Source organism: Hyaena hyaena, unplaced genomic scaffold, assembly GCF_003009895.1.
Source record: "Hyaena hyaena isolate Hyena2069 unplaced genomic scaffold, ASM300989v1 scaffold_99, whole genome shotgun sequence".
NCBI classification, from domain to species: domain Eukaryota; kingdom Metazoa; phylum Chordata; class Mammalia; order Carnivora; family Hyaenidae; genus Hyaena; species Hyaena hyaena.
The window spans coordinates 2,272,444-2,285,804 of record NW_024080731.1 but is presented as its reverse complement, the minus strand read 5'-3'; the positions used below and the strand labels follow the sequence as shown (position 1 = coordinate 2,285,804).

Sequence of the window (13,361 nt, the reverse complement as noted above, 5' to 3'; positions counted from 1 at the left end):
CTCGCCTCCACTGGGAGCCTCTGTCCTATTTCCTGAAGCCCCACTTTGTTGGTGATGGGGAGGAAAATGGTGACACCCCAGTTTTTTTCCCCCTGACTAGGTGTCCCAGACCACTCTATTCAGGCCGTTTTCACAGTGTTCGGTAGGTGCGAGCAGGTTATTCTGTCCCATTCCAGTCTCCTGTGCTTCCCAGGTGCTTGGCTGGGATTCAAATCCCAATGTTTTAAAGGATCCTGCTCTGTAGGCCCTGGTTAAGGGGTGGTGCCACTTTTCCTCAGCCAGCCTATGAAGGGCCTCTGGTTGGCTGGCACCTGCAAGATCTTTTGTCCTTGGAGTGGCTGTGTATCTTCTTCCTACAGCACTGAAGGGAGGGGACTGCTTTCTCTGACTGCGCCTCTGAGTTAGCTACTGAGACCAGTGCTGGCTCTCCTTCCCCCACCAGGTATATGTACAGGGCGGCTGGTCCCAGTCTAGAGGAAGCCTTTCAACCCTGGATCAGTTAGAAATTGATTATCTCTCCATTTTTTTCTATTCCACGGTTTGTGGTTTTTCTCTTGTCCAAATACACTTCCACAGCCTCTCTTTCTCTTCCTCTTGTCTTTCCACAGAAGGGGATCCCTCCCTTCTGTGCCTACACTACCCGTTTTATCTCTCCCAATTTGCAGTAAGGCACCTAGGGCCCACCACATTGTCCCCGTGGGCCTCTGGAGCTATTTCTGTCATTCTCTGGTCCAGATTCCTGGAATTCCAAGTCTTCTGGCCTCCATACCGCTATGTTTGAGGGATGAGGGAACTTCAGGTCCCCGTACTTCTCTGCCATGTGGAGCCCCATGTGGGCCTCATCCTAAGACCTGAGCTGAAATCAAGAGGTGGACACTCAACTGATTTAGCCACCCATATGCTACCTCCCAAATCAGTTTTGATCATGTTTTACTTATATTCCAGGGAATTGTAGCAGCATAACATCTTTCTGTGTTATGTAGTAAAAGGTCTATACTTCTCTGCTATTTATGTTTCCTGTGATCAGAGCATATGTCTTTCCAATCCTCACTTCTCTCAGAAACTATGAAAGGTCTGAAATCTTACCCTACTTGCAAGCTAACATGTTAGTTTCCTGGATCATGGCAGACCATACTAGTCTCCTGGGTCAGAGTCAAGTAGCCACAGTGTCATCATTTTTCTTGTATGAGTTACCCAAGCCCCAGTTCTTACAGGGTGACATGGTAAGGGCCAGATGACACCTATAAAAATAGTTCCATTCCAGGGAGGACATGCTTATTTCTTTAATTCACCCCTTCCGTTCTTTCCCCTCACTTCCTTTCTGTATCATCCTAAAAGTAAAATTCTATCTCAGAAAGATGCTTTTTTCTGTATTCCCCATTGTGGAATTTGTGTCTTTGAAGGTGCTGCTTATCTACTGTGTTCCTCCTATTCCAGACACTCCAGTCTCCTTGGTTTGTACAGCGGCTTAACTTTTTTTTTTTTTTTTTTTTTTTTATAATTTGTAAGTCCTGTTTTCTTTGGTCAGTGCCTTAGTCTTTACAGAGTGCCTCCAGAGACATTATTTATTTTTTGTCTCTCACAGAACCTTTAGGGCAATATTGGTCAGGAATGTGTTCAGTTGCAAGGAACAGATAACTCATTCCACAGTGGGTGTAATTTATAGAAATTTGTTTTTGTTTATTTTTTTTTTCTTCATGTCAAGAGCCTGGATAGATAACGCAGGTGTTGATTCAGCTCTTTAGCAACAACCTTTCCATATGCTCTTTCCATCATCTGAAATTGTCTTTTTTCTCTATCTGAAGTTCCAAATGTTCCCCACTCTTTAAATGATCAGCTCTTTAAGTTTGTCTACAGCGTTTTTGTTGAAGACTTGTCTCCAGGTGAAAATACTCTTCCTGTATATGTTCATAGGTACTAGTAAGTGGGAAAATGACCTTTATCATTATCTGCATATATACATATGCACCTGCATATGTATACATATATACATGTATATGTACATATATGCACACAATGTACATATTGCTGTGTAAATTATTTTCTGAATGCACAGATACTTCTTTAACACTGTCACATGTAACTTCACGTACTGTCAAAAGCTTCTGTTAATATTATGTGGAAATAAAATGAAAACTATTCTTTGTTTCAGTGCTTAGATGAATATGAAGACGATGAAGCAGGGCAGAAAGAACGGAAACGAGAAGATGCAATTACACAGCAGAACACGATGCAGAATGAAGCTGCCAGCTTATTAGATCCAGGCAGTTCCTATCTGCTACAAGTGAGTATTTATTTAAATTTAATTTTTAAAAATTATCTTAAAAATGACTGACTCAGTCAGGTGTCCCTAAAAATTTCTTATTTATTTTTTTAATTTTACAAAGGAATATTTAAAAATACCAGGATGTCAGTTGCTATTTTAACAATAATTTTAAGTAGCTTTTAATAAATTTTCCCTTCTCCTTTTGGTTGCATCAGCTCCATTTAAGTACTTTCAATGGATTTAGCCATTGAGTTTCCTTATATCCAAATACTTTTGACTTATAAGCACTGTATGGTTCTTTGTTCCTGATCAGTGAATATTTGCTGTCTGATAAAGCAGGTTTAAACAGTACCTATTATAAAAATAACAGGAAAAATAATTACCATTTTGTTCTTGATAAAGTTAAAATTAGTAAGTTTGAGTAGACAGTTCTGCCAGAGGCTGATAGCTGCATTAGAATTACATAGCAAATAAAGAGGTGTATCTAGTTCATACAAAGTCAGATATTTAAACATTGTAACAAACTACCATATGTAGTATTGTGAATTGCCAGAAACATCTATACTTCTGTGTAATTCTACAAATATAATTAAACTCGGTTTCAAATTAGCTGTTTGGGTCTTTGTGGCAAACAGTTGGGAGTTGATGTTGTTGGAATGCTTCAGTCAGTATAAATCAGATTACTTTGTAGAATTGTTTAAATTGTAATTTGGGGTTGATCTTGATATAATCTAATATTATATTAATTTGCTGACATTTTGAGATCTTAAGCCACTTTGTCATCTTTTCAGAGTTTAATTTGGACTTTTTAGTTAAAAATTTTTTTAAGTTGATTTCAGTAGTCTCTGTACCTAATGTGGGACTCAAACTTCTGACCCTGAGATCAAGAGTTTCATGCTCTTCTGATTGAGCCAGTCAGGCGCCTCCAGTTTTGACTTTTTAAATGTATTTTATTATGATATCATTTTAAAAGGAGTTTCTGAGCAGTACAGACATCTCCCTATTTTACTGATGAAAAAAATGAAATATAAACTTCTCTATTAATTGGCAAGGTTATGATTAAAAGGCTTTTTTTTTTTTTTTTTGATCAGAGAGAGGCAAAATATTTTGAAGTAGTTTGGAAACACAGAAACACAGTTGCAAAACTTGTTCTCTGCCCTTTGAGGCAGAGATACTGACAGGAAGAATAATGAAGTAATGTAGTTTTATCTGCGCCTTTGAATCCAGGTTGTACTATAGGTACCTACCCTGTTGTAATATGGTATGAGCTGATAAGCAGTGTTTCTCTCAGTTTCTCTGTAAATAAATTTATGTTTATCTGTATATCTATATGTCTATATACATACCCCTGTATACATACCACTGTCTTGCTCTTTTTACTTAATATTGTGGAGAGACTTCCACGATAGTACATAAGGAACGTTTCTATTACTTTTTGCAACTGCAAAATGTTCTATTTTATAGATGTACCATAATTTTTCTAATTTCTATTGATGGTTATTTACATTTTTTATAATCTTTTACTATTACAAGCAATATGGTGGTGAAAAACTTAACAATACATATTGCTTTGCATATGTGTATGTAAATCAGTAGGATACAATCCTAGCACTGGAATTTCTGGGTCAAAAGGAGTATGCATTTGTAATTGTGATGCTGTTTCCAAAATGTTCTTTGCAGCATGGCCATTTTTTCATATTATTCAGAGCTCTTTGTATATTATTTTCAGTGGCATAAAGTTTTCTTTTCTTTCTTTTTTCTGAGAGAGAGAAGGGGGCACAAGTGAGCGAGGGGCAGAGAGAGAGAAAGAGAGAAGTAGGGATCACTGAAAGCAGGGCTTATGTTTTACCCAAAGCGGGATTCCTGTTTACCCAGAAGCAGGGTTCAAGCTCACTGAGAAGCCGGACTCATACTCACCCAAAATGGGCTCGCCTGAAACGGGTCTCCAGCTCACCTGATGTGGGACTCGAACTACTCACAAACCGTGAGATCATGACCTGAGCTGAAGTCAGATACTTAATTACTGAGATACCTAGGTGCCCCTAAAATTTTCTATTTTAATGTACACAGTAGTTAAATTTCTCATTAATGGAAATCCTCAATGGTTATATTTTTTTAGGGTTGTAAATAATACTGAAGTTAAATCTGTATAGATTAAACCTTTGTAGTTTGAATTATTTGGCCAGATTTCCAGAGATAAACTTACTGGGCCAAAAAACATAAAAGATTTTAAGCTTTAAAAAAATTTCTCGTACATAAGATTAAATTATTTCTGAAAAAAGGTTTATCAGTTTATATATAATCAATGGCATTTTGTGGGAGGGCATTTATGAGTTTTATGTTTCTTCTGTATTTATTGATTGATTGTCCTTTTAAAATAGTTTCAAGCTTAATTAAAAGTTTTAAGGGTGGCCTGGGTGGCTCAACTTGTTGAGTGTTCAACTCTTGGTTTCAGCTCAGGTCATGATCCCAGGGTCATGGTATCAAGCCCTGCCATTGGCATGGAACCTGCTTAGGATTCTCTCTCTCTCTCTGTCTCTGTCTCTCCCTCTCCCTCCCTCCCTTCCTCCCTCCCTCCCTCCCTCTCTTTCTCTCCCCACCCCTGCCCTTCTTTCCTGCTCAAGTGCTGTCTCTCTCTCTCAAAAAAAAAAAAGAAAAGAAAACAAAAAGCCTTTTTGCCCCTAAATTGTTTGAGGATAAGTTGCTAATTTCATGCCCTATTACCCTCAATACTTTACTATTTTTCTTTTCTTTTCTTTTCTTTTCTTTTCTTTTCTTTTCTTTTCTTTTTTCTTTTCTTTTCTCTCTCCTTCCTTTCTTCTCTTCTCTTCTCTTCCCTTCCCTTCTCTTCTCTTCTCTTCTCTTCTCTTCTCTTCTCTTCTCTTCTCTTCTCTTCTCTTCTCTTCTCTTCCCTCTTTTCTTAAGGCTGATCAAAGCCAACTTTAATTCTTTATCCTCACACTTAAAAGGTTATCTGATAGCTAACACTTTCCCAATCCTAGCATTGGTTACTAGCTTACGAATCTTAAGGTAAATTCTTCTCATTTACCTAATGTTCAGTTTCCATCAGTTTTTTTTTTGTTTTTTTTTTACAAATAGTTTATTGTCAAATTAGTTTCCACATAACACTCAGTGCTCATCCCCACAAGTGTCCTCCTCCACTCCATCCCTCCCTCCCCCCCACATCCATCAGTCCTCAGTTTTTGTCAGCATTCAGGAGTCTCTCATGGTTTGCCTCTCTCCCTTTCCCCCACCATTTCCGCCCTTCTTCTCCCCCTTGTTCCTCCGTCAAGTTCCTCCTAATCCTCCTATACGTGCAAACATATGGTATTTGTCCTTCTCTGCCTGACTTATTTCGCTCAGCATAACACCCTCAAGATCCATCCATGTTGCTACACATGGCCAGATTTCATTGTTTCTCATTGCCATGTAGTATTTCCTTCAGTTTTAATATACACCAATATAAATACCATTACTGAGTGCTTTGTATGAAATTCAATATTCTGTGGATGCTGTAGAGTTGTGGGATAGAACAGGAGCCTCTGCCTTTTATGTGAACTTCAGTACTGTGGAGACCAAGGCAATTTTGTTTAGGTAAAGCAGGATTTATTTTCATTTGTAAGAAAACCCTCTTGCAACATTTTTATTCATTTCTCCTAAAATGGTGGCATTCTTTTAAACTATTCTTTCAGAAAACAGCCACTACATAAATGGAACATCAGATCAGACTTAAAATTGTGAGCCCTGGTTAACTTTGTTATTCTGCATATGACCATGATAAAAAGATTAGGATATTCTTCATATTTCCAAGCAAAGTCTAATTTTAAAAAGCTTATTCTTAACAAACCCTTAAAAGGAGCCACTTGAGAGGAAACCACCAGAGTATTATATCACCTCAGTGAAGCTCTTGGTGTCGTTAAGTGCACGAGCAAATCTATATGGCTAACTTCTGCATTCCACATTTACACAACTTATTTTACACCTGTTATACCAAATAAACACTGACATATAAATTTCCTAATAAGATAAAGCAAAGACAGAAGCGCTTATCTTATTAGATACAAGATGCACCACCACTTGAAGTCTTCAAACATCATTGTGCTTTAACTTTCATAATTTGACAGTGCATTCATGTAACATTCTGCCGACAATGAATTTTAACAAAGAACACTTTTAAGCAGAGGTGACTGTCCTAAATTGTGTATTAGGTAAGAATTTTACAAACATTACTTATATTAGCAGTAATGGTAGAGCTTGAAAGTATTCGTCTTCTCCCTACTGTGTAGCGAGAACTACCAGTAGCGTGGTGGAACTTGTTACCATTTCCAAGGCCATGTTCTCACGGCCCGCAGATGTCAGCCCTTGCATTTCCCTGTGCTTATAGACTGGTTTGGTGATTCATTGGGTGTCAGGATTTCTTCTGATAGCTTTATGGAATTGATGAGTGAGGATAACTAGACAGAATTTGTATGTGGAATTTTTGCCAACTTAGTAAGAATTCAGGACTCTCAGACCACCACAGTGGTATCCAGCTCAGTCCTCTTCAAGAGACTGAAGACTTCGGGGAAAGCTTTTAGCTGGTTAGTGCCACGATGAACAGGCTTGCTATAGGCTACACCCTTAGCCACTCGGTGTTTGTTGCACACAAATCCAATATATAACCTTGCTTGGCCTTGTAGCCTTGTCTGTGTCCTTTTTTGGGCCACGTTGGGCAGGGGCCAGAGGGCTGATGTTACTATCAGAAGTGCACCCGGAGAAGAGAGCGTATTACATCGGACTGCTTCTTCCTCCATAGCATCTGGATGCACTTGTAAGCACCCATCTTGGCTTACCTTTGAGCTGATGGCACCACCAGACAGAAAGGAAAGAGCCTTTCTCACCGTTACTGTGTACTTTTTACAGAGACTCCTACATAACCACAACACAGAATAAAAATAAAAATAGGAAATTAAAAATGACACATTCTTGCCATCTAATGTTTAGAACTTATTTGGGTTTGGCCAGTTGTTCCAGTGATGTTCTCAAGTGTAGCAGAAGGATCTAATTCAGAATCATGTGTTGCATTTAGTTGCTGTTTTCTCTTTAGTTTTCTTCACTCTGAAACAGTTCCATAGTGTGTCTTTCTTAATCTTAACACTTTAAAAGATTATAAGTCAGTTATTTTATGATACACCCTTCAGTTTGGGTTACCTAATAACTAATAATTAGATTCAAGTTACAGATCTTTGTCAGGAATATCACAGAATTGATGCTATATTCTTATTGTGTTACCCTATCAGATGGCACATAATTGTAATTTGTCCCATTGCTACTGCTGATCACTCTGGTCACATGACTTTCAGGCTTCACTTTCCCTTTCTTACTAATTTTTTTTTTTTGTGGCTACTTTGAACCATGTGGATACCTTAATTCCCATTAAACTTTCTGTCTCTATTTATCACCTTTCTATATTTATATCTGTATTGACTCACTGTTACCTATTTTATCTGATGGGTTATACCCTGTTACTGTCTGTATTAGTTTTCTAGTGCTGTCGTAACAAATTAATACAGACTTATCTTAAAAATAGCACAAATTTATCATCTCACAGTTTTGTAAATTACAAACCCTTATTGGTTAAAATCAAGGACTAAAATCAAAGACAAAGGCTAAAATCAGGGCTGCATTTCTTTTGGAGGTTCTGAGGAATCCCACTTCCTTGCCTTTTCCAATGTCCCTCCTTCTTCCATCAAGGTCAGCAACGGTGGGTTGAGTACTTCCTATATCCTGTCATTCTGACCTTTTTTCTTCTTTTTTTAAATATAATAATATAATCCTATTTTTTAAAAAAGTGAATATATACTATGTATATGTTTACATATATATTACACATATATGTGTATGTTTAAAAAATCTGCAAAGTGTTACAGTGGTTTTCTGGGTTGCAAAAATAGAAGTGTAGTTTATTTTATTTTTGCTTATTTTTTTTTTAAATTTACATCCAACTTAGTTAGCAAATATTGATTCAGGAGTAGAGTCCAGTGATTCATCCCCTATATAGAACATCCCAGTACTCATCCCAGGTGCCCTGTATTTAAGAGTCTCTTATGGTTTGTCCCCTTCCCTTCCCTGTTTTTATATTATTTTTGCTTCCCTTCCCTTATGTTCATCTCTTTTGTATCTGGAATTCCTCATATGAGTGAAGTCATATGATATTTGTCTTCCTCTGACTAATCTCGCTTAGCATAATACCCTACAGTTCAATCCACAGAGTTGCAAATGGCAAGGTTTCATTCTTTGTGATTGGCGAGTAATACTCCATTGTATATATACACCACACCACATCTTCCTTATCATTCATCCATTGATGACATTTGGGGTCTTTGCATACGTTGGCTATTGTCAGTAGTGCTTCTGTAAACGTTGGAGTGCATGTGCCCCTTTGAAAACAACACACCTGTACCAACCTAGTAGTGCAGTTGCTGGGCCAAAGGGTAGTTCTATTTTTAATTTTTTGAGGAACCTCCATACTGTTTTCCAGAGTGGCTGCACCAGTTTGCATTCCCATCAACGGTGCAAAAGAGATCCTCTTTCTCTGCATCCTCACCAACGTCTGTTGTTTCCTGGGTTGTTAATGTTAGCCATTCTGATGGGTGTTAGGTAGTATCTCATTGTGGTTTTGATTTGTATTTCCCTGATTATAAATGATGCTGAGCATTTTTTCATGTGTCTGTTAGCCATCTGGATGTCTTCTTTCTGACCATTCTTAGTCATATCTTCCTCTGATTTTCTTCTGCCACTGTCTCCTCCTCCCTTTTCTTTTTGAGAGAAAGAGGGCATAAGTGAGCAAGGGGCAGAGAAAAAGAGAATCCCAGGAGGGGCAGAGTGAGAGAAAGGTAGAGAAAGAGAGAGAGAAGCAGGGCTCACCTGAAGCAGGGCATGTGTTGACCTGAAGCAGGGCTCGAGCTCACCTGAAAGGGGACTGTTTTCCACTTTTAAAGACCCTGTGATTACGTTAGGCCTATCAGATAATCTAGGATAATCTTCCTGTGTAGGATTGTTGATTAGCAACCTTAATATCCTTTTGCCATATAACCTAATATGTTTAAAGATTATAGTGTTTAAGACATAGACATTTTTGAGGCACATTATTCTGCGTACCACACCATCATCATTTATTTTGACGTTCAGATTATCCCATATTTTGCCACTGGAAGCTCATTTGAACTTTTTTGTATCCTTTGCCATTCTCCATTCTTGGAATACTTCCTTGACATAATATGATGTTACAGGCTCATCTTTAACTTTCCTACACCAATCTTAGAAGCAGCAATTTCTTTAAGAAGCCAAGAAGCTCTGATTCCTTTTACTGGGAAATATTTTAAAGCCAAGATCTGCAGTGTAGGTATGTTTATGTTACTGAAATGTCACCATTCCTGGTCCCTCTCTGACTATAGACCTACAAAATATATGTATATCTATATATACATAGGTATACATATCTATCTGTCTGCTGTCTGTCTCCCTCCCTACCTACATCTATCTGGGTAGATACTGAAACTAATTTATACTGTTAACTTTCAGTTCTAATCTCATAGAGTTATTCTATTTGTAACTCCCTTTTGTGACCTTGAGAAACTTGCTTCCCATTATCCTTAATGTTTTCTTATTTGTTCAGTCCCTTGTATGTAACCTATCTCTCATTGCCACCCCTTCCCTATATTTATGCCTTCCTCACCACAAGTGGACTCTGATGTCCCATGTTGGCTTTCCTTGTGCATGAACACTCTGCTGACACTCTTTAGGCTTGGGCATACCGGATGTCCTCTTTACCTTGCTTGAGTTGTGACTCCCTACACTGGATCACACCCGCTCCTCCACTCCCCAGGATTGCTTGCTTACCCTGCTTATTAGCTTCTGTCATCCTGTGATAGGGTCCTCTTCCTAGGGTCTTTCTTTGTTCATGTTCAGACTCTGAGACCTCATGCTTGATTTCTTCTCCTTGGAGACCGCTCTTCTTCAGGTTGGGCGCCAGTCTTCTGATTCCCTGGTTTGGGGCACTGTTTCCTCCCTATCTAACTCTGCTCTATCTAGTGGCTTTAGGACTGAATCATTCAGAAAAGGAAGGGAAATGATGAGTTTTTCCTTTTTAACTCTTTGTTAATTTGATAAAGTTTGTTATTTTTTCTTATCTATTTTATCAGTTATACATTACAGATATTTTATTCTGCCTTCATCCTCAGCATTGTATCCTGCTACATTATGTGTACCAGTATAGGTACTTTAAGTTAGTCCTGAGGGCCAGTTAGCATGTTATGCCGTAATTTTATTGAGAGCGATGGCTTTGTCATTAATTGGCTTATTTGAATAACTTCAGTATTATTTTGCTGTATTTAGTTGGGCTTGTATATCTCTGATCTTATTTCACATATGCTTTTGTATTTGTTTATACTTTACAAGTTCTGATCTTACAGTGCACCTGTAAAGACAATTCATGGGATTTCCTTATTGACCATTTAAGCTTAACTGAAGCAAGAATGCCTTATTTAAACTTACACAAACAGTTGGTGCCTTGCCAACATTTTCTAAGCTCTATATAGGTCTTTCTCCTTCCCTGTAGTAATAGAAACCATCCCATTACAAGGAAGATTATTTCAGACAAAGTATTATTTTAAATCAGTTGTGTAACAGGCTTTGAGGGTATTGGAAGGTCTAATTACATAGTCTTTGAAACTTTTAAGACCAATGTCAGTCTTAGCACTTGTAGTTTTTTACAAGTGGTTTCAGGGATAGTGATATTTCTCCTCCACTCCCCTCCCCATGTTCAGAGTAGAATTGTCAGCTTTATTAATAGGTATAGTAATTATTGTGTTGTTCTTTGTTGCCACAGAAATATAGAGGCTTCTAGTTAGCAAATCTGAGGTGAAGATTATATTTGTGTAGTTTTTAAAATTTTATTAAAAAATTTTTTTTGACATTTATTCATTTTTGAGAGAGAGATAGAGTGTGAGTTGGGGAGGGGCAGAGAGAGAAGGAGACACAGAATCTGAAACAGGCTCCAGGTTCTGAGCTATCAGCACAGAGCCTGACACGGGGCTTGAACTCACGAGCAGTGAGATCATGACCTGAACCGAAGTCAGATGCTTAACCTACTGAGCCATCCAGGCACCCCTATATTTGTGTAGAGTTTTTTTTTTTTTTTTAATGTTTTTATTTTATTTCTAGGAGAGAGAGAGACAGCGTGAGCAGGGGAGGGTCAGAGAGAGAGGGAGTCACAGACTCTGAAACAGGCTCCAGGCTCTGAGCTGGCAGTCAGCACAGAGCCTGATGCGGGGCTCGAACCCACGAACCGCGAGATCATGACCTAAGTGAAAGTCGGACGCTTAACCGACTAAGCCACCCAGGCGCCCCTATTTGTGTAGAGTTTTAATGTGTAAAAAACATCAAGCATTTTCCTTCTTAAAATTATTATAATTTTAGGCATGCCTGGGTGGCTCAGTTGGTTGAACATCTGACTTTGGCTCAAGTCATGATCTCATGGTTTGAGTTTGAGCCCCGAATTGGGTTCTCTGCTGTCATTGCAGAGCCCTCTTTGGATCCTCTGTCTCCCCTTCCCTTTCTGCCCTTCCCTGGCTTGCACGCTCTCTCTGTGTCTCTCAAAAATAAACATTTAAAAAAATTATTGTAATTTTTAAATTATAAAGGAGAACTTTTGCTCTTGATTTTGTTTATTCTAATATTTTTCATTCAAGATATGCCCAATTTTATCTATTTGGCAGGAGTTTTAGAGATTGCTTTAAACTGCATCTATAATTGTCCATCTTGAATACACAGAAGAAGCAGGCTACCACTCCTCCCAATTTCTTCTTCTGTATGAGTTCTCATACTAATATAGTCTGTCCAGTCTGGGAAACATTCCATTGTGAGGAATGTAATTTGATTACTAGAATTACTGTGAAATAACATTTAGCTACAAAATGTGTAATCTAATAAAAGACCCTATTTAAATCTACAAATAAGGAATAAACTTGGGGTGCATGAGTGGCTCAGTTGATTGAGCATCCGACTCTTGACTTTGGCTCAGGTCATAATCCCAGGGTCGTGGGATGGAGGCCTGTGTTGGGCTCTGCGCTGGCCATGGAGCCTGCCTAAGATTCTCTCTCTCCCTCTGTGTCTCACTCTTATTCTCTCTGTCTCTGACAACAAAAGTAGTAATAATAATAAGCTTAAGTGTGTTCTGTCTGCTTCAGAATCTTAACTGTTGAAAAAAATACATATATAAAAATAAACTTGAATTCTAATTGTTTACAGATCTTGGACATAAACATGGAACAATTTGATCAGAGTTCTGATTTTACCAATTGCACCGAACTAGCTGCATAGAAAATACTGTGTGAAACTTAATTGAGATAGGTTTTAAGTGACCAGTTGTTTAAAAAAAAAAAGCAGCAAGAAATATAGGAAACAGATATTATACCATTTCTGTTAGTATACTTAACTGGAAACTTGTCTGACCCTGACTTTAAGTCATTTATAATTGGGTCAAAGTATAAAGTTAGTATAATGCCACTATACTGTTGCTGAAAACAGTCTTCATTTCTACATTTGTTAAAATTCTGCTTAAAATCTGTTATTAGAGCTTTACTATATTAAGGAAAACGACTATGTTAAGCTCCAGAAATATTTATTGCAGCCTTGTTCCTATCATTTCAATCAATATATCAGTAACCCACAAATCAGTAAATCCAATAAAGGCTATTCTCAATTTTGCTTACTCCATTTCGGTAAAAGGTAGTCTAAACAATCAAGCTGATGTCATGTTTCAAAATATTTCAATTAAAATCAAAATGAGAGAGATGCATTGTTTTGGAACCTATGGCATTATTTAAGCATTTTTTTCCTAATGCATACTTATACAGACATCATTTAACGTTGTTAGTTTTAGTTCATGTAGAGTAAGATGAGAGAAATTTATAAATGAAAACCTTTATAAAATGTTAGCTGAGTGAGGTGCCCGAGTGGCATAGTTGGCTAAGTGTCTGACTTGATTTTAGCTCAGGTCATGATCTTGTGGTTCATGAATTTGAGCCCTGCATCCGGCTCTTGGCACAAGCCA

At 37.9% G+C, this 13,361-nt stretch overlaps 1 protein-coding gene and 1 pseudogene across 1 annotated transcript in view; one reads left to right on the top strand and one right to left on the bottom strand.

The window, feature by feature from the left end:
- The window catches only part of PAWR (pro-apoptotic WT1 regulator), a 128,277-nt gene that overhangs the window by 82,950 nt on the left and 31,966 nt on the right, over positions 1-13,361 (top strand). The window contains exon 2 of the mRNA XM_039235546.1: positions 2,153-2,284. Coding sequence (XP_039091477.1) covers positions 2,153-2,284 — 132 coding nt within the window. The remainder of the gene's footprint in view (positions 1-2,152; positions 2,285-13,361) is intronic.
- Positions 6,471-7,088, bottom strand: LOC120233969 (annotated as a pseudogene).